Source organism: Muntiacus reevesi, chromosome 13 (assembly GCF_963930625.1).
Source record: "Muntiacus reevesi chromosome 13, mMunRee1.1, whole genome shotgun sequence".
In the NCBI taxonomy this organism is placed as follows: domain Eukaryota; kingdom Metazoa; phylum Chordata; class Mammalia; order Artiodactyla; family Cervidae; genus Muntiacus; species Muntiacus reevesi.
Window position 1 is genome coordinate 32,885,367 of NC_089261.1, and position 24,942 is coordinate 32,910,308.

General features: G+C 36.3%; 1 protein-coding gene across 6 annotated transcripts in view; it reads left to right on the forward strand.

The window, feature by feature from the left end:
* The window catches only part of RAPGEF2 (Rap guanine nucleotide exchange factor 2), a 256,474-nt gene that overhangs the window by 125,661 nt on the left and 105,871 nt on the right, over positions 1–24,942 (forward strand). For 4 of the 6 annotated variants that reach the window (XM_065905101.1, XM_065905102.1, XM_065905105.1 and 1 more), the window contains 3 exons: positions 8,763–8,838; positions 10,677–10,844; positions 13,224–13,241. In XM_065905101.1, coding sequence (XP_065761173.1) covers positions 8,763–8,838; positions 10,677–10,844; positions 13,224–13,241 — 262 coding nt within the window. The remainder of the gene's footprint in view (positions 1–8,762; positions 8,839–10,676; positions 10,845–13,223; positions 13,242–24,942) is intronic. The other 2 variants (XM_065905103.1, XM_065905104.1) reach the window with 1 other exon arrangement.

Here is a 24,942-nt window from a genome sequence, read left to right on the forward strand (position 1 = left end):
ATTGTAACACTTATGAGCTCTTTAGTCCTTTTTATAGCTGAATAATATTCCATTGTCTGTATATATCACATTTTGTTTATCCACTCATCTGTTGATGGACACTTGTGTTTTTCACCTTTTGTTATTGCAAAGAGTGTTGCAGTGAAAACTGGTGGACAAATGTCTGGGTCCATATTTTTAATATTTTTGGATGTTTATCCAGGAATGGAATTGCTGGGTCTTCTGTTAATTCTATGTGTAACTTTTGGAGGAACTACCAAACTCTTTTTCACAGTTATGGCTCCGTTTTACATTTCCACAAAGGTTCTAGTTTCTCTTCAACACTTGTTATTATTTATTTATTTTTTATTATAGCCATTCTAGTATCTCATTCACATGCAGTATGAGATGTGAAATGGTATCTCATTGTGAGTTTTTGTTTTGTGTGTGTGTGTGTGTGTGTGTGTGTGTTTAAGGTTTGTTTATTTTTGGCTGCCTGGGTCTTTGTCGCTGTGCTCGGGCTTTGTCTAGTTGCTGCAAGGGGGAGCTCCTCTTTGTTTTGGTGTTCCGGCTTCTCATTGCGGTGATTTCTCTTGTTGCAGAGCATGGGCCCTAGGCACATGGGCTTCAGTAGCTTTGTTGCTTGAGGCATGTTGACTCTTCCCAGATCAGGGATCGGACCTGTGTCCGCTGCATTGGCACGTGTGTTCGTAACTGCTAGACCACCAGGGAAGCCCGTTTTGTGTTTTTATTTATTTTTCTGTAGAAAGCATAGCTCGGATTTATTAAGCTGTAGTACACTATAGTCGGGGGGGGGGGGAGGGTGGGCAGTTTGGTGAGTAGTTCCTTGTGTTTTTGATTTACTTTTTTCTAATAACTAAGGATGTCGAGCAACTTTTCATGTGCTTGTCAGCCATTTGGAGAAAAGTCTATTCAAGTCCTTTGCCTATTTTTTAACTGGGTTGTCTTTTTGTTGTTGAGTTGTAGGAATATGTACTCTGAATCTTAAACCCTTCTCAGATACATGCTTTACAAATATTTTCTCCTATTTTGTAGATTATCTTATCCATTTCTTGATCATGTCCTTTGCACCAAAGTTTTTAATTTCAACAAAGTTCAATTTATTTAATTTTCCTTTTGCTGTTGATGCTTTTGATGTCATATGTCCATTGTCAAGTCCACGGTAATGAGGACTCATCCCTGTTTTTTTTTTTTCTCCCCTTAGAGTTTTATGATTTGGGGCATTCTTACTTAGTCAGTGTTCCATTTTCAGTTTAATTTTGTATGTCACGAGATGTAGGGGTCCAGCTTCATTGTTCTGGTATACTACTTAAGCCAGTAGTTTGATTGCAGCTTTGTAGTAAGTTTTGAAATCAAAAGCATACTTTCTCTGACTTTGTTGCTTTTCAAGACTGTTTTGGCTAATTAGGGCCTCTTGCAATTTTATATGAATGTAAAGATTGCTTTTTCCATTTCTGCAAAAAAATATTTCCAGGAGGATTTTGATGGGGATTCCATTGAATTTGTAGGCCACTTTGTGTAGTCTCTTTGTTGTTCAGTTCCTAAGTCATGTCCATCTCTTTGCAACCCCATAGACTGCAGCATGCTAGGCTCCTCTGTCCTCCACTATCTCTCAGAGTTTTCTCAAAGTCATGTGCATTGAATTGGTGAAGATATCTAACCATCTCATCCTCTTGCCTCCTCCTTTTGCCTTCAATCTTTCCCAGCATCAGGGTCTTTTCTAATGAGTTGGCTCTTTGCATCAGGTGGCCAAAGTACTGGAGCTTCAGCATCAGTCCTTCCAATGAATATTCAGGGTTGATTTCCTTTAGGATTGACTGGTTTGATTTTGTAGTTAAAGGAACTCTCAAGAGTCTTCTCCAACACCACAATTTGAAAGCATCAATTCTTTGATGCTCAGGCTTCTTAATGGTCCAACTCTCACACTTGTACAACTGGAAAATCCATAGCGTTAACTATACCGACTTTTGTCAACAAAGTGATGTCTCTGCTTTTTAATGTACTGTCTAGGTTTGTCATAGCTTTCCTTCCAAGGAGCAAGTGTCTTTTAATTTCATGGCTGTCGTCACTGTCTGCAGTGAATTTGGAGCCCAAGAAAATAAAATCTGTCACTGTTTTCACTTTTCCCCCTTCTGTTTGCCATGAAGTGACGGTACCAGATGCCATGATTTTAACGTTTTGAATGTTGAGTTTCAAGGCAGCTTTTTCACTCTTCATTATTATTTAATATACTTATCCAAGGCCCAGAGAGATGAAGTGACTTGCCAAGATCACACAGCTAACTGGTAGTTTGGTGTATTGAGAAACAATATTCTCAACTACAGTAGCTGCTCTCTTTCCATTATGTCATCCCCTGGACTTTAAATTCCAAGTCAGTAAGGACTTACTATGTCTTAGTTCCTCTTCACTTTCTGTCATTAGGGTGGTATCATCTGCATATCTGAGGTAGTTGATATTTCTCCTGGCAATCTTGATTCTAGCTTGTGAGTCATCCAGCCTGGCATTTCGCATGATGGATTCTGCATGTAAGTTAAATAAGCCAGGTGACATTATACAGCCTTGTGGTATTCCTTTCTCAATTTTGAATCAGTCCGTTGTTCCATGTCTGGTTTTGGCTGTTGCTTCTTGACCTGCATACAGGTTTCTCAGGAGACAGGTAATGTGGTCTGGTACTCCTGTCTCTCTAACAATTTTCCACACCATCAAAGGCTTTAGTGTAGTCAATGAAGCAGACGTACATGTTTTTCTGGAATTCCGTTGCTTTCTCCATTATCCAGTGAATGTTGGCAATTTGATCTTTGGTTCCTCTGCTTTTTCTAAACCCAGTTTGTACATCTGGAAGTTGTTGGTTCACGTACTATTGAAGTATAACTTGAAGGATTTTGAGCCTAACCATGCTAACGTGAAATGAGTGCAATTGTACGGTAGTTTGAACATTCTTTGGCATTGCCCTTCTTTGGAATTGGAATGAAAACTGACCTTTTTCAGGCCTGTGGCCACTGCTGTTTTCCAAATTTGCTGGCATATTGAGTGCAGCACTATGACAGCGCTATCTTTTAGGATTTGAAACAGCTCAGTTGGAAGTTCATCACCTCCACTAGCTGTGTTCATAGTAATGCTTCCTCAGGCCCACTTGACTTCAGACTCCAGGATGTCCGACTCTAGTTGAGTGACCACATTATTGTGATTATCTGGCTCATTTAGACCTTTTTAGTATAGCTCTTTTGTGTATTTGTGCCACCTCTTTTTAATCTCTTCTTTTTCTGTTAGGTCCTTACCATTTTTGCCCTTTATGGAGCCCATCCTTGCATGAAATGTTACCTTGATATCTCCAATTTTTTGAAGCTATCGCTAGTCTTTCTCATTCTATTGTTTTCCTCTATTTCTTTGCATTGTTCATTTAAGAAAGCCTTAATTGTAAGACTTAAAAACAAAAAAGATTGTTTGATAGGAGTAACTTTTCATTTCTGACAGTGGCACCAAGGAACATTTGGAGGAGAATTTAGTCAAATGACTTTGGAACAGTCTTTATCTATTTCTGATTTTGGGTAAAGCCCTCAGGGATTGTGAAGTGAAGTGAAAGTCACTCAGTCGAGTCCGACTCTTTGTGACACCCGTGGACTGTAGCCCACCAGGCTCCTCTGTCCATGGAATTCTCCAGGCAAGAATACTGGAGTTGGTAGCCATTCCATTCTCCAGGGGATCTTCCCAGCCCAGGGATTGAACCTAGCTCTCCCTCATTGCAGGAAGATTCTCTACCATCTGAGCCACTAGGGAAGCCAGGGATAGTAGCTGTACTTTTAAAATTAACCAAGTTCTTATTTAATCTGTGTCATTTCTAAATTTCCTTAATTCATGATTTTAGCAATCTAAATAACACCTTTTAACTACTGTTAATAAGACTGAATGAAATGTTCTTTTAACTTATGCCTCTGGTTTTACAGGAATCCCTTTGGTTATCCTTAAATTTTTCGTTGGAAACTTTTCAGCTCTGTGGTTTTCCCCTTAGAAACTTTTCTAGCCCAGTGCTCTATTGTAGATTTATGTGGTTTTCTATGATGGTATGTATGGTAATTTTCAGTTTTTATTTTTCCTAGTGTGTCTTTTCTTTTGAGGTGTATCTTTGTTTATTATTTGTTATTTATTATGTATGCAGTTTGCTGTGCTAATGCCTTGAAAGACTTATAGTTTTCATTTGACTTCTGACTGAAACATGAGAACCCTTTGTTTGGTCTTATCTTACATACTGTGTATATTTGATCACTTCTCACATACAGTATTTCCTTGTGCAGATTGGGTCCTTACTGCTGTTTTACATGAACATAAAACTTTATAAAAATGTCTTGTGCTTTATTCTTACTAGCTTTGTTTTGTACTGTACTATCTAAATGTCTGTGTCATTTGCAAACCTGAAGATTTCTGTCCCATTTCTTTCTACTGAATCATATAAATATTTAAAAGAATTGATCTTAGTATTATCTGTGGGTATTTTTGGCTCCTATATGTCTCTATCTGATTTTTTTTTTTTTTTTTCTGGCTGTGCCATGCAGCTTGCAGGATTTTAGTTCCTTGACAGGGATCAAACCAAGGCCCGGAAAACACAAGAGTCCCAACCACTGGACCACCAGGGAATTCCCCTGGTTTTCTTTTTTATCTCTATACTTAAGTTTTCCAGTATCGTATTTTTAAAAGTTTATTTATATCGAACTTGATCAAAACTTAGTAAATAATGGTGTTTAGTTACTTTTGTTCATATATTTTTTGATTCAAAGAATCAGATAGTAGAGCAGAAGTATTTTGTGGGCTTAATGGATTTGTAGCTGACATATTTCATTCCTACCTTATAGCTTCTGGATTGTAAGTTAAGAGTAACTCCTCTCTGCAGTGGAGCCAAAAGGCCTTGCATTAGCCCAGCGAGTGCATTCATGAACTATACCTGTTTCTCTCTCTCTCCCTCTTTTTCTTTTTCCCACATTACTCAGCTTGTGGGATTATAGCTCTCCAACCAGGGACCTAACCTGCACCCTCAGTAACTGCCCAGAGTCTTAACCACTATGCTTTGTCTTTTTTGAGGCCACTCTTTCCTTTTGGAAACAATAGATTTTTGGATAAGTGATGTAATTTATTCTCCCTTGGTAGAGTGTGTTCTCTGTGCATTTGCCTTTTCCCCCTCAATGTAGTCAAAGAATTAATCTGACAGGAGTCTATTATTTCTCCTATGGTCTATATCTTTGTGACGGTCAATAGAACTTGAGTCTTTTTGTGGCTCCAAAAGAGTTTTGTTAGATTTTAGCACAGCTCACTTTGTAAAAGGTGTAGAAATGTTTTTTTTGTAGCACATTTTAGGGGATGCAGATGTTTCACCCCTAAAGTAATAGTGTTAGTGCAACTAAATATGTGAATGTCACCTCAGCCATGAAGTTCTGTTGAACTAGTAGCTAAGTGCCAAGAGGATTAACAGCCTTAATTCTGAAGTAGGGAGTTGGTGGTGTAAGAATTAGGCATAAAGTAAATACCATGTAGTTTATTCATATGGTTGTTACTACTTTTGTTGCTAAAATTTATAAGCAACTCAGTTCTAGCAGTTTTAAAAAAAATAATTAATTTATAGTTTTGGCTGCCCTGGGTCTCTGTTGCTGCATAGACTTTCTCTAGTTACGGAGAGTGGGGGCACTCTGTAGGTGCAGTGTGCAGGCTTCTCACTGCGGTGCCTTCTCTTGTTGCAGAGCGTGGGCTCAGGGCATGTGGGTGTCAGTGGCTGCAGCACACGCACTCAGGAGTTGTGGCTCCCAAGCTCTCAAGCACAGGCTCCATAGTGGCGGCGCACAGGCTTACTGAGATACTCCACGGCACATGGGAGCTTCCCTGATCAGGGATCAGATCCATGTCTCCTGCTTTGGCAGGCAGATTAAAGAATCTAAGCCTCTAGGGAAGCCCAGTTCTAACAGTTTTTACTTTTTATTTAGTCATATGAACATTGTATGCATTACATGCATATGATTTTTTTTTTTTTTTTTTTACTACATGAAAATTTTTAAAAAGAAAGCAAATCTATCATTACATTTGTGAAGCTTATCTGGTTCTATAATTTAATAAAATAGGAAAAAACTTAGAGTCATATGGTTTTCTTTGGATTTTAATGTTGTTTTATTTAGTAATAAACTTTAAGCATGCAACATATGTTTTTACTCAGTCCTATAACAATGATGACTTGAAACCTACTACATATTTTACTAACACACTGACGTATTTACTAACACATTATTTCTTAGTTTGTAGTGTATCATTAAATTATAAGCATCATTGTAAAAAATTGCAAGTAAGTAGTTTCAAAAGCTAGAAGCAAATTTTTATGTGTGTTGAGGATTTTCTGTAATTTTAGTGGTATTTAATGTTAAACTGAGAGAAGAATATTTCCAATTTTAGGTCATTTTAATTACATGTGAAATAACATGACAAAGAAGATTAAGATGGTTATACTTTCCCTATTTTTTTCACCTTAAAAAAAAGCACTTTAATATGTGTATGCTTATGAGTATGTGTATGTGTAAAATCCTTTTAAAAGGATTTTTCAGATATGGTAAGTATGACTCTTTGATTTCCATAGAAACAGAATTTGGAGCAGGAAATGACTTAAGTGACGGCCTTGTTTCACTGATAACCTTAGAAATGAGTATAGTTTAGACTGTGAGGATAGTCAAACTGGTTTGCTGGAGGTCACAAGCTGATAGTGAGAATGTTGACTTACCTGTTTTCTTCTTGGAGCGAGCAAGCAAGTTCAGTCACTTTAGCTGTCTCCGACTCTGTGCAGCCCTGTGGATTGTAGCCTGCCATGTTCCTCTGTCCATGGGATTCCCCAGGCAGGAATAATGGAGCCGGTAGCCATGCCCTCCTCTAGGGGGTCTTCCCGACACAGGGATCGAACCCGTGTCTCTTATGTCTCCTGCCTTGGCAGGCAGGTTCTTTACCACTAGCGCTACCTGGGAAGCCCAAACATAACTTTTTTCCCCAACCCAAGTTGTATTCTAATATGTGAAACATTCTGTACTACCGTGACACCAAGAAAGTTATGAATTTCCTATGGAAATTTTCATAGGAAAATACCTAATTTACTTGGGGGGAAAATGCTCGATAAACTAGTTTTTTGGTAGAGTTATTTTCTCATATTTTTCTCAAAGGTAAATTATTAAACATGGTTACAGTGACTTCCCTGGCAGTTGAGTGGTTAAAATTCTGTGCTTCCACTGCAGGGGGCACAAGCTTGATCCCTCATCATTGGGAGCTAAGATCCCACATGCCTCACTGCACGTTCTTCCCCTACGCCCCCCAAAATTAAAGTTACTAAAATGTTGACTGGAAGGAAGAGAGAATTTTTGGAGTGGTGAATGGGCAGGGGTAGGTGGTATGTTAGCAGAATAAGTCATGACTATTTAGAGCCCCTCGTGGCTCTAGTTGGCATATATCTATGTCAGAGAGAATGAATCTGCTCTAGTGTTAGGTGGATATTTCCATAGATAAGGCAAGGTACCCTGTCTGAGGTCACCAGTACAGTTTTCAGGAGAAAAGGGGCTTTTAAGAGTGCATGTCCACTCAAGTCACTTTGTAATTGAAAGTCCTGAGTTGAATAACCTGTTCCTTAAGCTGATTTAGAATAAGTAGATATGTAATTTTAGAAAAGTACATTTTTAAGTGAAAGAAATGTTTAACCTAAGCAAGTTAAGCTATAGAAGAGAATTATATGCATTTGACACTTTGTATGTTGGTGTGGTTTGCCATTGATTCAGTTCCCACCCCTGTTGTTTACTTGCTAAGTTATGTCCAACTCTTTCATGACCCCATGGACTGTAGCCCACTAGACTCCTAGTGGAGTACATGAGATTTTCCAAGCCAGAATACTGGAGTGGGTTGCCAGTTCCTTCTCTATTTAATTGTGTTACTACTACTTGTTTCATAGACTGTGTAAATATATACATACTTGTGGTTTTCCTTAGGATCCCAGTTTTGGAATCAAACCAGGTTTGTTCCCCCATGCCCCTTTTACGTATTTCCATATGCCAGCTTTTTATCTGAGACTCACTTTGTAAGGTTCTTTTATAAGTCTTAGTAACTCTAGTATATAAAATTGAAATGTATTCTAACTACTTTTGATAAAAATCATGCTAGTGTAGGCTGCAATGACTTATGTCTCCTGTTTCTCTGTATTTGCTATTGTTACACTTTTTATTTGAAAAGCTTACTTTTACAGAGTTGAGAAGTGGTCTCAACTCCAGTTATTAAGGAAGTCTTGCCTTCCTATGTTGTTTCATCTGTGAAGTGATAAACAGCTAAAAACTGTGTATGAGGAATTAAAGGCCACAGTCCTTAAATTTATAAAATTCCCTTGTCATCCAGTCTTTTCCCTCGGTTATTACACGGCTAGATAGTTTGCAGCTCCTCAGTGGCCCCCACCACTGTTAGGATAGTCTAAATCTTCACTTAACTGGGAGTAAACTACAACAGCTAGCATAAAACACATTCACAGCGATTCTTCAGTACTTACATTATGAATTCAAAAAGATTGTTTTGGAATTTCCCAGAAAAATATGTCTGAGATTTAAAAATTTGAATGGTTCCTTGTCATTCTGGGTAAATAATGGTTTGAGATAGTTTCTCTTTCTTCAATGTGTATTTTTTTTGTAGTTGTTTTGTTTCTTATTTTTATTCATCTGAAGGGTTAGCCTAAATTCACAATTTGTATTTCTTAAATCTTTTTTTCTTTCTAGTTTTGGCAAGCGTTCTGCAGGAAGCTTTAGGCGTGGCTGTGAATGCATTGTGTTAGAGCCTTCTGAAATGATTGTGGTAAGAAAACTTCTGTGAAGACTTTTTACCCCTGAAAAAAGTTATGAAATAAAAGCATTTTCACAAATTGCATATAATAGTGTATTATATATCTTATAACTTTAGATATATTTATTTCATAACTTTTGAGTTTGAGTTCATAATCATTATAATTATTCATGGGATTCAGTTAAGTGAAAAAGAAAATTTAAAGGAGGGCAAGCACCTAAATACTTGGTGCTTGAACTTTATAAATCTATGAAAATGCCATTTAATTGAAACTTGGGGAGAAAGTGTAGGGTTTTAGATCTCCAAATATTGATTGGAATGAGATACTTCAAATGAGTCACAGTGATATGTATTCAGGCAACGTAAGGAAATCACTTCATTTCTTTTAACTAATTGAAAGAAATTTGGGGGACTTTTATGCTGGTTAAACTTTCTGTTGAGATTTTTAATCTCTCTTTTTAACTGTGTGATTTAAAAAAAAATATGCTGAGATTAAGATACATGCAAAAAAGATAATGTTAAAAGAGATATTATCAACATAATTGTTTTTATTGATGCTTTTTTTAAAAAAAAGCTTGTCACATTCTTAATATATAAACATGATTTAAAGATAGGACAATATGTACCCCTTTTAGAAATCAGCCACAAAAATAAAATTGGAGAGAGCACTCACTAGAGACTTCAGTTGATTTGAAGTGCATTGTTTCCCATCCAGCACCCATCTGGGAGGGGAAACTTTGTCAATAAATGATGTCCTAAAATAGATGATGATAAGAGTTTTTAATTCACATTTAATAAAGTATTTGGTAAATACATCTGTTTTCAGATGAGAGGTCGGTTTTTTCCCCCATAATGGAGGAGAGGAATTCCTCAGAGATGGGAACTTCCTCACAAAGCCAGTGGAAACTTTAGGTGAAGTTTCACAAAATTTACTGTTAAGTAAAACTGTGGCATGGTGGTGAGAAAAGCTTTAGGATTGGAAGAGTGTAGGCAGATTAGACTCTCCAGTCATGGGTCTTAAAAAGTGTTTTAGATACTTCCTAAAGAATCTGGCCTCTGTGACTGCTATTTTGTGTTTATCTGAAGGATTTTTGATCTGTAGAATTCCTTGAGGATTGTGTACTTGTCCATATACCAACTACTCAGTTCGCCAGTGTGAGAACCATATGAGAATCTAAATATACTTCTTTCTGTGAGCAGTCCCATTTTCCTTATGTAAGCATGATGAGGATTAGCCAAATGTAACATTTCTTCTCTGTTAGTCCATTCATCACTTTCTAAATGTTTAAAATGAGGAAATTGTTTTTTGAAAATAACGCTATTTATAAAAAGAAGAAACTGAATCCATAGAATGAAAGTAGGAAGAAAAACCCTTAAGTAATCTACCAAAGTCATTTTGCTAGTAGTCGTGTCTGAGTCATTAGGGATTTTTTTTTTTTTTTTTTTAAAGGCAAAACCCAGATTTACTCCATCAGAGTTTTTGTGCTTTAGTTAAGACAATGGAGCTGTTGCTTTCACAGTCCGTGGTGATGTATCCTGTGAGATCTTTCACTAATAAATCAGGACAAAGACTACTGAAAATATCCTTCCCTTTGAAACTACAGGAAATTCAGAAGTTACCCATATTGTCCTAAGTGGAACTGAAAATGCCTCTCTTATAGAGAAAAGTTACTCAAAAGCAACTAGTTACAGAGAAGCTGAAAAGCAGCTGAAGTCTGTCGAGGTAGTTTGTCTGCAAGTGTCTTTGCACAATGAATGAATGTGGCCTACCCGTAAGTTTTATTCTGCATCTGATCTTAATATGGAACGTGGTGTTTGAGGAAATGAAATTCTGGGGGATTTTATTTCAGGTAGACTATATGGATGAAAATGAAGAATATTTTCAGCGTCAAGCTTCTCATCGACAGTCTCGAAGGAGATTTAGAAAAATCAACCAGAAAGGGGAAAGACAAACAATTATTGACACTGTGGATCCTTATCCTGTGGGCAAACCACCTTTGCCTAGAGGCTATCATACGGTAAGTTATATAAGTATAATAATTGTATTTATCTTTATGATTTTTCATCGGGAGTTTTGTGAAGAGATGTGAATTTTCTGTTTTTGATGAGTAATTTCTTTCTGTAGTATTACTTGTCCAAAGTGCAGATTTTTCTGGAAACACACATAATATGACTAGTTAAAGGAACCTTGAAATAAGTTGTCAAAAGATATTGTTTAGCCTTTTAATTTCTTAAAATGCTCTCAGGATCAGCTTTGTGATCAGCATGCGCAATTGTAACTGGGATACTTTTTCTTACCTTAATGTAAAATTTTGTCATCTCCCTCCCCATTCCCAATGACTAGTATCATACGCATTTTTTAAATCAAAAGTTAGGTAGCTAAAGTTTGCTTATTCTCATAGCTTTTCATACCATTGTGTGAATATTATCTGAGAATTTTTATGTTTAATTTGTTTAGTTAAATTGTTTAATTTGTTTAATATGATGACATGAGAGCTTAATTTGAAAGGCTGCTTCTTTAAATTCCAGGGTAAAGATGATCTGAAGCATTTCTAATAGGTTCAGAGGTTCTCTTCAGTGGTTTTACCACTGAGGTGCCATTTATTTTATACGTCTTAGATTAATAAGCTACTTTTTATGTTTGAGGAAACCGAGGCAAAGATAATGAGCGATTTATACAAGACCCCTGCGACGTCAGCGTGGGAGACCATGTTTCTGACTCCTTTCTCTCTGCTCGGGTGCACTGTATCCATGTCCTCTGGGGGCCCATAGAAAATTGTGGCAAATATATTTGAGGATTTCTATTTTCAAGGAAAAAAGTAACTTGAATTCTTACACGTCAGAATTAGGTCAAAGATGGCTTATCTATACTTACAACACCATTAAATGAGTACTCATTTTTGAAATTAATTTTAAAACGAAAATATGAAAAAATAAAAGTAGTTAATTCACAGCTATTTTATAATTGCTCATTTGTTTTTTTACCTAGCCTCTTTCTTTTTGCAAATAAGTATAAATGTAAAACATATGGGAAAATGTATATAGACGTAAAATTATGTACTTAATTTTCTGGTAACTTGAAGTGATGTATTTTATACCCACACTTCATGTGTTCTATTTCTGAGAGCTCTTTGTATTTGAATATTTAAGCAGTTTTGACCACCAGCTATCTGCCTACTCCTCTTGCTGCCCATGCACGATTTTAATTTAACATGAATTTCATAGTTGAATCATTTCATTGAGCTCCTTTGGAAAGGGTTGCTTTTGCTCATCATAAAGCCAGCTTTGTTTGCCTGTTGGAGAGACTTAGTATTTTCTTTTTTTTTTTAAACCTATGAAAGGTTTTTTGTTACTATTGTCTATAAAAGAAGGTAGTATTTTTAGTGTTGATGTAGTATCATGGAATAAGGAAATATGGATTAAAAATAGTTATACACATTAATAGTACAGACTGCTCATACTGTTAATACTCTTTCTGCTTTGGAATTATTTTTCCAAATTATATTCTATGCTAAGATGTTTAGCGGCAATGTGAGTTACTAAAAATTTAGCATTAAGGCTGATTGGTATGATTTTATAGTTATATATTCCTCTCACTTAACATGGGAGGGTCATTGTATAATTATTTCTCCTATCCCCACATTTTCCCCCTTTATGGAATTCTTTACTTACTTTCTGTACATGACTCCTCTTTTCTTAATCTGATTTTTAAAAAAAATGTGTACTTTTTAACAAAATTATTATTACTATTTTTTTTTAGTGGTTTAAAAAAATGTTTTATCTGGTCAACAGGCACTTTTATGAGGGAAAATTTAGTACTACGGTGAAAAATTTAATTTGCTTAATAATGGATCAGGCACCAGTTTACTAATATATATGACATGTTAATTTTCCTAAATGAGTTCAGATGGGCAGCAACAGAGTCATAATTGAAAATATTGAATCCCATCTTTTCATGCAAATTGTGTTTTATTCATATATTATTATTTTATCTAAGTACAGGATTTTAACATATGAACAACAATAACATTTTGAGTTTTTGGTACTCAGGGTATAAAGAATTAAGTGAAGAAGATCATTATTCTTCATTAGCCCTAAGTCACCTTTACTTATTCAGAGCAGAAATACTCCTTTGGAAAGAACTAGGGTAGGAACCAGGGTGAAAATTTTTTTGAAAAGGTGCATGGTCCTACATCACCGATGATCTCAGTGGTTGCAGGTGCATTTCAGGTGCATGGCTAAGGAACATAAGGACATCATACATGTAGCCAATGCTGTATGGTCATTCTTAACCTGATTTAACATGATCTTCATTTTGGCAGATGTACTGTAGCATGTCTGATAATGTCATCTTTTCCTTTCCTCCTCTATGGCACTCATTTCATTTTGGCTCAAAGGAATGCACTAAATCTCAGGTATTGTAATTTGTGTGGTCTCCTAATACTAACCTCAGTTCATTTGTGAGTTTGCATTGTAACTAACAAGTTTATAATATTGACGTGTTTTGCTTGGTCTTATTCTTTTATATTTTGCCCTAATTTAGTAAAATCTCTTACAACTTTGAAACTATCAGTGGTTTAGGTAATGTCACAGGCTGCTTTATTTGGGATAAACATAGGGATAAACTGCCCACTTTGTTTGAAGAAAGAATAAAAATGCAGCCTACATAGTTTTAAGAATGAGTGGAGTGTTATTCTTAACTAACCTGCTTTGTGCTTAAAGAAATGAAGAAAGACAGGTCGATAGACATCGTGGATGTTTCATTACTTTTTGTGTGAAAATTTTATGGCAAGTCCATTAGACATTTACATATTAAAGGCCATAGGTGAAAGCTTTAAATTTCAGGAATCCCAATGTAAGAGCATTTTGGGAGACCACTGGTAAAATTTTAGTCAGAATAAAGGCTTAGTCAAAAAGGAAATAAGAATTTAAAATCCACTTGTATTTTCTTACTTGTGCTTGATTTTTAACTAGCTTTTATTAGTAATAAAAGCTTTTCATGCTTTTATTTCATTCTGTGTTTTAATGGAGTCCTGTAGTAATTTGTTTGTTCATTTCTTTCATGCCAGTATATAACTAATTTACATTTTCAGTATTAATCATTTGAAATTTTGGGTCAAATTTAGGGTTATCAGGGAATTTGGAGTCAGGGAAGAAAAACTGATTTCTCACTAAAAACTTTATATGGTTGTGTTTTCTTATTGCCCAGGAAAAAGATCATGAATAATTTAATTCACATTAGAGGAGGGCTCCTGTCAGTATAAAATCTTTGGCTATTATAGTAACCTCACCTAAAAGCATAAAATATTTGTATAACTTTTCAAATTAAAATGAGGCTGTTACTTTACATTCTGTGTAAGAAGATGCATATTAAAATGACACAGGTGACATGATTGCTCTACTGTGTTTTAGAAGCACTGCTAATTTTTCAGTGATGTGGTAAATCTTAAAAAATGATAGTTTTTATATTTGATAAAATTTTGATAAAAGTATATACTTTTTTTCCGTTGCGCCTGTGTTTTGAGATTTTGTCTGGTATATACTTAAAAGTATGTAACTTTGCTATTTTAAAAGATAGTATTTTAAAATGTTATTAATCCTCTTCTTTTTCATTGATAATATGAGAAATTACCCGTTAGTCTAATTCCCATTTAGATAGGAATTGAAAATGTGCACTAAATTACAATGTATACCTATGTACACTTTTTAAACTTAGATGTGTCACAACAGTTTGACAGATTATAATAATTTTTTTCAGTAACATGAATACTCATATAGTCCATGTAGAGTGTTTCCAGGTCACTTTTTCAAGGCAAGTGTATGAGATTTGCAGAGAATAAGCATTTTAAAATGCAGCGAGAAGGCAAGATTGGAGATGGCTTTCATTAGCATTTTCTTACATTTTGATGAGTTGAGTTGAAGCTGTATTTAAGAATGCCAGAAAATAGGATGTGACATGAATTTTCAGTCTTCTGGTGGGTAAAGGTGGTAGAGCGGCAGGTCATGGATAAAATTCTTGGCAGAGGCTGGAAAATTGGGGGTCATTCCTGGACTGATTTGAAACTTTGGGCAAGTTTACGTTGTCAACAGGTTCAGAATAGGATGGGAAAACTTGTTTATTTTACCCCTAATTGCAGATTCTTTCTGCAGTCATGGGTAATTTATTTTAGAAGTTGGGTGGGTAAGAAAATCTGAGTTCCATAATAAAAATGGAGAGGAGAAGTGGAAAGAAGAACTTAAAAGGCAGATATGCATGCATCCTCAGCCATGTCCTACTCTTTGCGACCCTATGGACTGTAGCCCACCAGACTCCTCTTTCTGTGAAATTCTCCAGGCAAGAATACTGGAGTGGGTTGCCATTTCCCAGGAAGCCCCTAAAAGGCGGCTTTTACCTTACTTTTACCTGGCTGCAGGGATTGGGAAGCTGGCACATGCCTGTTTTGTCATCTTTTATTCCTCTTATTTTTTTTAAAGCAGAAAAAAGGAAAAAGAACAGCTCTGTCCTCTTCCTAGTTTGGAACGAGCAGAACTTATATTGAGACATTATACTGCTGATGGGGACTGTTGATCTGTCTGTTTGATCATGGGGTTCAGGATTCTTCTCATGTGCGTGTTCTTACACTTAGTACAGGCTGTCTCTGAATGCAGCATATATTTTTGACAATGGATGCACCCACATTGTCATATCATTGTCACACAAGTCCATAGTTTTTATTATTGGTGTATGAAAATGTTAAGACATAATGATCTTTGAATTAGATAGATGGATAGGTAGATACTACAGATTCGTTTTATTTTTTAGGATTCATTTATTTATGGCTGTGCTTGGTCTTTGTTGCTGTATGGGCTTTCTCTAGTTGCTGCTCTTTGTTGTGGTGCTTGGACTCTTGGCCACACAGGCTTCGGTAGTTGTGGCTCACGGGCATAGTTGCGGCTCATGGGCTTACTTGCCCCACAACATGAAGGGTCTTTCTGGACCAGGGACTGAACTCATGTCCCCTACATTGGCAGGCAGATTCTTAACCACTGGACCACTAGAGAAGCCCACAGTTTCTTAAATACATTCTTATGTTTTATTTTATTAAAACAAATATATATTATACAGAGATATTAGACTTGAAGACTAAAGAAAGCTTGTCCTGTCTACAGTGTGGAGTATATGTGTAGCAGCTGATGGTTCCTTCCTTTGCAGCCTTCCTGGTTGCATAATTAGATGCTCTCCACACTTAGAGGCTCTTATTGACTTCCCACTCCCACTCCTACTTAACTCCCCAAATGTGGCTTTACTTCATGCTAATTTGAATTAGTATTCAAACACAGTATAACATGAAACTTACAAAGTCTTGATCAATGAAAAATTTTTGAAATAACGAGAACTCATTGGTCGTAGTTTCCAGGCTTCCCTGGTTCCTCAGCTGGTAAAGAATCTGCCTGCAATGCAGGAGACCCTGGTTTGATTCCTGGGTCAAGAAGATCTGCTAGAAAAGGGATAGACAGCCCACTCCAGTGTTCTTGGGCTTCCCCAGTGGCTCAGCTGGTTAAAGAATCCACCTGCAATGCGGGAGTTTGATCCCTGGGTTGGGAAGATCCTCTGGAGAAGGGAGTATTCTGACCTGGAGAGTTCCATAGGCTACACAGAGCCTCAAAGAGTCGGACACGACTGAGCGACTTTCACTCATCGGTTATAGAAAGAAGTATCTCCCACAAATTCTGTTAGTAATCCTTTTCTACAGTGGGAATATATTCTTCAGGGTACTGTTTAATAATTACATATTGAATTTTTCAGTGGATTAGTCTTATTTTAAAGTTCTTAGTGCAAGTATACAAAAGTAATAACAATAGTTCATAAAATTAATATAATCTAAGTTGAATACAATGTAGTATTATAAAACATGGGATTAATTTTTTTATTATAGCCAGTGATAATACAATATTTTTAACATGTAGCACCAATGTAATAAGCCTTATAAAAATGAGTCCTATTTTTAATAAAGTTATTCATCATAATAAGACAAGTCCTATTTCTTCTAATGGTTATAGAATCATTCTATCTAGGTTATATTTATTTTATATATCTCTGAGGTAGATTTTTTTTTAAGTGATAAGATTTAAGTTGGTTTCATCTTCAGTTAAGGACTTCTTGGTAGATTAATTATAAAAAAACATATATTGAAACATGAAAAAATTAGTGTTTGTGTGATTGTGTGCATTTATTTAACTCTAGACTTTTTGACTGGAGCTGCTGTTCTTGTGTTAGAAATAGACAATATTTTCCCTCATATCATGGCTTTGCTTTGTCACTTATTCTTTAATTTCTTGCTGAGGTCTTCCTACTTTAAGCCAATATATGCAACTTATAAGTAAGAACATGTGTTGTGTACCAGTGACTTGTGTATCTACTAAATTTCATGGACTATCTAGGCCTTAGGATTTTAGCTTCTAACAATCAGTTCATATCTCACTTGACACATTTGTTCATATGATGATATTCACCATTTGTTTATATCCATGTAAAGAAATTATTCAAGTATAGGAAAATTTTTAAATTATATGAGTAGTTTTATTCTGTATCTTTCATCAAGTGTTTGCTTAATTGAATCTAAAGACTTTGTTTTCAATTTAGTCATCAGTACCTCTCTGAATTACAGTAGGATGGAGTTTCAGAAAATGTGTGTGTTCTATTTCTGTATCATATAGAGGAAAGCTCAGTTAGTGTTTTCATTTATATATTTTTATTCATTCAATGAATATTCACCTTACTTCAAGGTTGTGCCAGACTCCATGGCCTTAAAGGTGTACAGGACAGAGTCTGCCCTCATTGACTTTACGGTCTCACATAGAATACAGATAAATCAATGGGCAGCTAAAATTGAGGGGAATTCAGTTACTGTGCAGGCTCAAAAACCAGGCTTCTTGAGGAACCAGGTATGGCTTCTTGAATGGCTTTACTATCTTGGCTCAAAGGAAACTCCTTTCTTCCCCAAAAGCCCAATAAAAGTAAATGTGAAAACAGAATTGGGGAGTGAAGAAGGAAAAGAGGTAATGTGCATAGACTGTTAGAAAGGAGTGATAGATACACTCCCACACACACAAACCCCCCCTCCCCCATTCATTCTGGTAGATACTATTTGCTGTGTGCATGCCTTATATTTTACATTTACTTCAAAGACTCTTTTAAAGAGACGTGTCCAGAGTACCCTTTGTTTTTCATGCTTATTTTCAGCCGGTTTACTCACCCCTCCTCACCTGGATCATGTTGCATTTTAAAACTCTGCAGAAAGCTCCCTGTGGAAAGGTCTCTGAACAATAGTGGACATAACAGCACTGTGCCATATGCACTGCATTCCTGGCAAAATGCAGCCTGTGAAAGCTGCTGCGGTGGTCTCAGTCTCCTTGCTTTGGGGGGACCGTTTCTCTTTCTTGCAGTTATAATCAGGTATTTATGTTGATTTAATTTATACAGATTGAGAAATTACCCTATCGAGTCTGTTTAGAAATCAAAATGTAAATCAGAAAGTGGTGTAAAACATGAAATGATTTATCTCGCACTATTAACAGCAGGCATTGCAAATTGATGCAAGGTGGTTGAGAATAGTGTGCAGCATGCTGTTTACACAAGTTTCAGCTTCTGTTAGAGGATGTCTATTTTTATATATGACATCATCGCTGCTGCAGAACTCCCGTGGCCACTGGGATTTACTGTTCTTTCATTCCATTCTGAAAGAAAGCTTGTATTGATGTCATAATTGGACCCATCTTTTGGTTGCACTTGGAAATTGAAAGTAATAAGGGTGTTGTGTAGCAAGTCATGCAATATTTCAAGCAATTTATTTGTCAGAAAGATCACTGCCACTTTGTCCTGCCTCAAATTGTGAACACTGGTGGCTCTCTGTGCCTGTTCATGTTTTAAATATACTTGGCTAAAATTTAACTTTTAGTTTCAACAGCAAAGGTCCTTTCATCTTCAGCCATTTCATCTCATATGTGATTTTTTTTCTTTTCTTTCCTTTTTTTATTTATTTAATTTTTTGTCATGAGATTTTGCAATGTTACATGCTGATTTGAAAAATCTTTTTTCTTTGAAAAAATCTACTGTGATATTCAGATATTCAGATATTCTATTTTCTACCAGTGCTGAATTAACCTTTCCTACCAGTACTGAATGGATTAAGTTATCCATTCTAAGTTGTCTGTTTTCACTGTTTGCAATATTGGGGTACTAGAAATGTTCTCTTTTGATTTTGAATCCTGTGTTAAAACACCATTGACTTGAAATACCTTTATGTTAGTTAGAAGGTATTGTTGACTGACCTCTGGGAGAAACTCTAGCATGTGATTCAGTGTATGGGTATTAGGTTGACATTACTTGTGAAAAGAAAATATTAATGATTCATATTAAAATAGTTTTTGAATACCTACTAGATTTTGTACATTTTTATGTATATAAATTTTCCTCCTTATCTTCTCAAAAAATTTGTCATTATTCATATCTCAGTAGGAAACTTTTTCCCTTTTTTTTAAGAAAACTAGGAACAAAGTTACTGTTTAAAAAAAATTACAGCTTTATTGAGTTACAATTCATATGCCACAGTTCAGTTCAGTTCAATTCAGTCGCTCAGTCATGTCCGACTCTTTGCGACCCCATGAATCGCAGCACGCCAGGCCTCCTTGTCCATCATCAACTCCCAGAGTCTACCCAAATCCATGTCCATCAAGTCAGTGATGCCATCCAGCCATCTCATCCTCTGTCATCCCCTTCTCCTGTCCCCAATCCTTCCCAGCATTAGGGTCTTTCCCAATGAGTCAACTCTTTGCATGAGGTGGCCAAAGTTCACCTATTTAACTTTTTTTTTCCTTGTTTTATAAAAAATATGTAACACTAAATGTACCATCTTAACCGTTTTTAAGTGTACAATTCAGTGGTGTTAAGAGTATCAATAGTAAGGACTGGCGTGAGCATACCCCGTTAACAAATGTACCTTTCAGCCTTGGTGATTGTTTAAATTACATGTAGGCTGAAAAACAACTTTAAGATATTTTGGAAAAAAATAATTATAGAATCTATTGGGGAAAAAAAGCCTTACTGAACAATTGTTTGTATTAGAGCAATTTCTTATGGGCTTAGTATGGAGTCAGTAGCCTTTATTTTTCCTGTGTCTTCCTTTGTCTCTCTCAAGTGTAATATTGGTGGTGGTTGGATGTGAGATGGCGTTTAGAACTGCTAGCCTAGAGGAGAAATGACATGACCACAGAGTAGGCTGGATCTGAAAAATGAATTGCTAATTGCAGTAAACAATGGGATAATTCCGAAGGGAAAAATTTGAAGATGAGAAAGAATTTGGGCTGTCTTGACTCTTATTCAGATATCTGTGAAGATGGTAGCGTTAATTGGTCACCTGTGGTTTTGGTACAGTCCAGAAGGCATTTAGGAGTGTCAGAAGATAGGTTAAAATCTTAAAATAAGTTCATTTGTGTACTTCTACCTTCTATCCATTTCTTTATACAAAATTTTAAACTGAATGTTCAAAAACATGTTTGAATTATCAGGAATTTCAGAATACTCAGAAATGTTATTAGGAAAAAGATCATGTTGCCATTTGTTAATTCTGGAATAAGCACATCCCAATTCTCTAATGCAGAGAATACTTGGGTCTCAGTGATATTCTTGGTGATTGAAATTGATGCCCATGACAATAATGGGCATTCTTTTTTTTTTTTTTCCAAGGATGAATTTTTTCTTTATTGACGTATAGTTGATGTACAATATTACATATTACAGGTATACCATGTAGTGATTCACAGGTTTTAAAGGTTATACTCCATTTATCCTTACTATAAAATATTGTTTTTCAAATGTTAACCCATCTCTGAGTTCCTAGGGTAAAAGCCACTTGATTATGACACGTTATCCTTTCAGCGTGAGTTTAATTTTCTCAAATTTTGTTTAAATTTTTTGCATCTATGTTCATAGTTTTTTTTTTTTTAATTAAACATTTTGTGTTGGAGTATAGCTAATTAGCATTGTTGTGATAGTTTCAGGTCAACAACTCAGCCAAAAATATACGTGTCTAGACTCTATTGTTCCCCAATCTCCCCTCCCATCCAGGCTGAATAATGGGCATTCTTAACAAGTACTTCAGTCTTTATATTGCTGCTTGGTGCAAAAATTTGCCTAACTTTTGGGACTTACTTTAGTTCCATGGGGAGAGTATGGGCAGCTAGTGTTCCTGCAAGTGGGTTGAGTGTTTAGGAAGTTCAGCTGAGGTGGGATCTTACTGGGTTTTGTCTTCAAGGAATGTAAGGACAGCTGACAACTGGATTAAAAAAAAAAAAGAACTAAGAGGCTGGTTATTTTCTGGTTCATCTCTCAGAGCAGCAGTTGTCAAACTTTTCCATCTGAGGACTCTTCTACACTCTTCAGACTTTCTGAGGCTCCATCAGCTTTTGTTTATATGAATTATCTATATCATTTCTTGGCATGTTAGAAATTGAAACTGAGAAACTTAAAAATATGTATTTGTTGGCTAATTAAACACAATAAACCCATTTTAAGGTTTTTTTTTTTAAGTGAAAGATGACTGTATTTTACAAAACAGAAAAAAATGTAAGGAGAGTGGTTGGTGTTTCATAGTTTTGTGAATCTGTTTAATGTCTGGCCCAATGGAAGACATCTGGATTCTCATACCTGCTTCTGTTTTCAGCCTGTTGTGATGTGTTCTTTGGGTTAAAGTGTATAAAGTATGGACAGGGAGGAAAGTTTTAACAGCTTCTTCAAATAATTTTACTGTTACACTCCATCAAAACTTGACAAGTGATCGTCCCTTAAAGGTTCCATTGCCATAACACCCTGTCAGTAAACTTTTAAAACTCATTGTCCTTACTGACACATGGAATAGGTCTTTCTACTCATGTGTGATTTTATAATATCACGCATTGGTCGTTAAATTTAGGTCTTCTGAATTTTGGAATGTTATGTAGTATTTTAAGAAAGAAGTTTGTTAATATCATTACCAGTCTCATTTTAAAAGGCCTTAATTATTGGGAAGCTGTAAAGCTTATGGTATTGGATATGTTTTCCCAACATCAAGTTTTTACTTGAAAGCTAAAATTCTATCCTTGGCAAAGTGCTATAAGCCGTTTCCCTCAAGATGACAAGCTCAGTTTGTGTACTTACAAGAAAATATGGGCCAAGTACCCAATTTTGAGTAACCCCAGCTTGTCCGTTTTGTCTTCTTTCACATAAAATTAGTTTTCATGGAAAACCAAGTGCAGGGCCCTTCTGAGAGCAGTGCCCTTAGACTGTACACCTACGAGGCTGCCTGTCCTCATTTCCTGTGAAATTTTCCCCCTTACCTCTTTTTCCTTCTTCCTTAATCATCTTATAGAGTCTAGGAGAAAATAGAAAGGTCCCAAGCTAAGGTGGGGTGGAATCAGAAGAATTTAAAAATGTTTCACATTAAATAATTGTTTTAAATATATTAATTGTAGTGGATGGCTGCCAACAATCCATTTTGTAGTTACTGTGTGAATGTAACACTGTGTGAATGAAAGTGTTAATCACTCAATCGCATCTGACTCTTGTGACCCTATGGACTGTAGCCCGCCAGGCTCCTCTGTCTTGCCTGGATTTTTCAGGCAAGAATACTAGAGTGGGTTGCCATGCCCTACTCCAGGGGATCTTCCCAACCCAGGAATTGAACCCGGGTCTCCCGCATTGCAGGCAGATTCTTTACCAGCTGAGCCACCAGGGAAACCCATAAGTAATCTTTAGAGGTAGATATTTTTTACTTTATTTATTTAGCATTTTTCATTTAGAACATTTTTCTCCTTAGGAATTTTATTTTAGGGTCTCCCCAGAAAGTCCTGTGACTGCTCTTCCCTATTAAGATAATCATGAGCCATTATGTGGAATTATAAAATATTTAAAATTTTAATGCAAACATTTGTGTGGTATGAAAGTATATCATAATGGTAGTGTCATTAGATCACCTTTAAAACTTGAATTTTTGGTCTTATGGTAATGTCAGTAAGACTAGTGTTTGGTGTCCCTAACTACCCCCATACCCTCAGAAAAAGATCATCATCAAGAGTAGTTTCAACACCCTCCTTTGTGTGATTAATACTTAATGTTCAGGATAATCTATTACAGATTGTTTCAGTTTGATAGTGCAAAATAAATAAACAGTACCTAGCAGTGTATTTAAAACTTCTCAAACTTTCTTACTGGTTTGCCAAAATTCTGTTTTTATCCTCTAGTTTGAGTATTTCTTCTTTTTTTCTGTTCTTAGGGCTTCCTTTTTCTTTCTTGGTCTGAATCGGTATGCCATGTTCACTCTTTTCTACTTGTCCACCTTATGTTAGGACACCTGCGGCTAGTTCCTCTGTCTTCACAATGTGAGGTTTGCTTCTCGTGGTTGCGCTCTAATTCAATGCAATTCAGTAATCATCTGCTCCGGCAGGATGTCCGAAAGGACATCTTTGGGATGTCTTTGGGAAGCGGCTGGAAGTTTTCCCTGCTCCTGACTTTGAGATGGTGGGTTTGCCCTGGTAAGAGCTGGAGTGTCTGTCTACATGTGCGTTCCCTATAGGGTCCATTGGTCACTGTAGATTCCTGCATCACTTCTCACTTAGAGAAATTTCCCCTTTAGCTGACTGTCCCACTTTCTTCCTTATTGCATGTTTTTCCTTTACTGTAAATACCATGCTTTCTAGTAGTTTGTATAGTATTTTTTAAGTTTATTTTTTATTTAAGTATAGTTGAATTTACAATGTTGTGTTAATTTCTGTTGTACAGCAAAGTGACTCAATTATACATACATATATATATATGTGTGTGTGTATATATATACACACACACATTCTTTTTCATGTTCTTTTCCATTATGGTTTATCACAGGATATTGAATATTGTTCCCTGTGCTATACAGTAAGACCTTTCTGTTTATCTGTCCCGTGCATCAGGGGTCCCCAGCCCCCCAGGCCATAGTTCCTCCCAGTGGGCTGTTAGGAGCCCAACTGCACAGCAGGAGGTGACAGCAGTTGAGCCAGTGACGCTTCACCTGTGTTTACAGCCGTTCCCGGTTGCTCACATTACCCTCTGAGCTCCGCCTTCTGTCAGATCAGTGGTAGCATTAGATTCTCATAGGATTACGAACCCTAACGTGAACTGTGCATGCGAGGGATCTAGGCTGTGTGCTCCTTATGAAAATCTAATGTCTGAGGACAGGAGGTGGAGCTGAGGTGGTGATGCTAGCGCTGGGGAGTGGCTGCAAATACAGATGATCATTAGCAGAGAGATTGGACTACACAGAGACAGTTATAAATCAGTTGCTTGAAGGCTTGCATCAAAACCCTATCAGTGAGTGGCAAGTGATAACTGTATAATTATTTCATTATATATTACAATCTAATAATAGTAGAAATAAAGTATAAGAAATAAAATGTGCTTGAATCATTCCAGAACCGCCCTACTCATCACCCCCTGGTACCATCCCCCCTGCCCCTCACCACCCCGACCCCGCCCCGTCCCCATCAGTCCATGGAAAAATTGTCTTTCATAAAAGCACTCTCTGGTGCCAGAAAGATTGAGGACTACCACTGTATACACATGTTTGCAGCTGCTAATCTCAAACTCCCAATCCTTCCCTCCCTCCCCCTTGGCAACCACAAGTCCATTCTCTATGTTTTGATTCTGTTTCTGTTTCATAGATGGATTCATTGGTGTCATATTTTAGATTCCACATAAAAGTGATACCATATGGTAATTGTCTTTGTCTGACTCACTTCACTTAGTATGATAATCTCTAGTTGCGTCCATGCTGCTCCAAATGGCATTATTTCATTCTTTTTTTTTTAAATAACTGAATGTATAGTATTAATATTTTATTAGTTTTGGGTTTTCTCTTTAAAAAGTCCACTGGATTGAATTGTGTGTTTTAAAATTTTGGCCCAACAGATTTTTTTGTTTGTTTTTTGCTTCACTTCCTTGAAAAAACATTGCCTATACAATAACACGCCATCAAGAAAAATAGGTTTTTCTTATACAGTGGCTCCAAGGCAGTCTTTTAGTAAGTATTTCGTATGACCCCCTGTACAGTTTGTTTGAGTCCACCACAC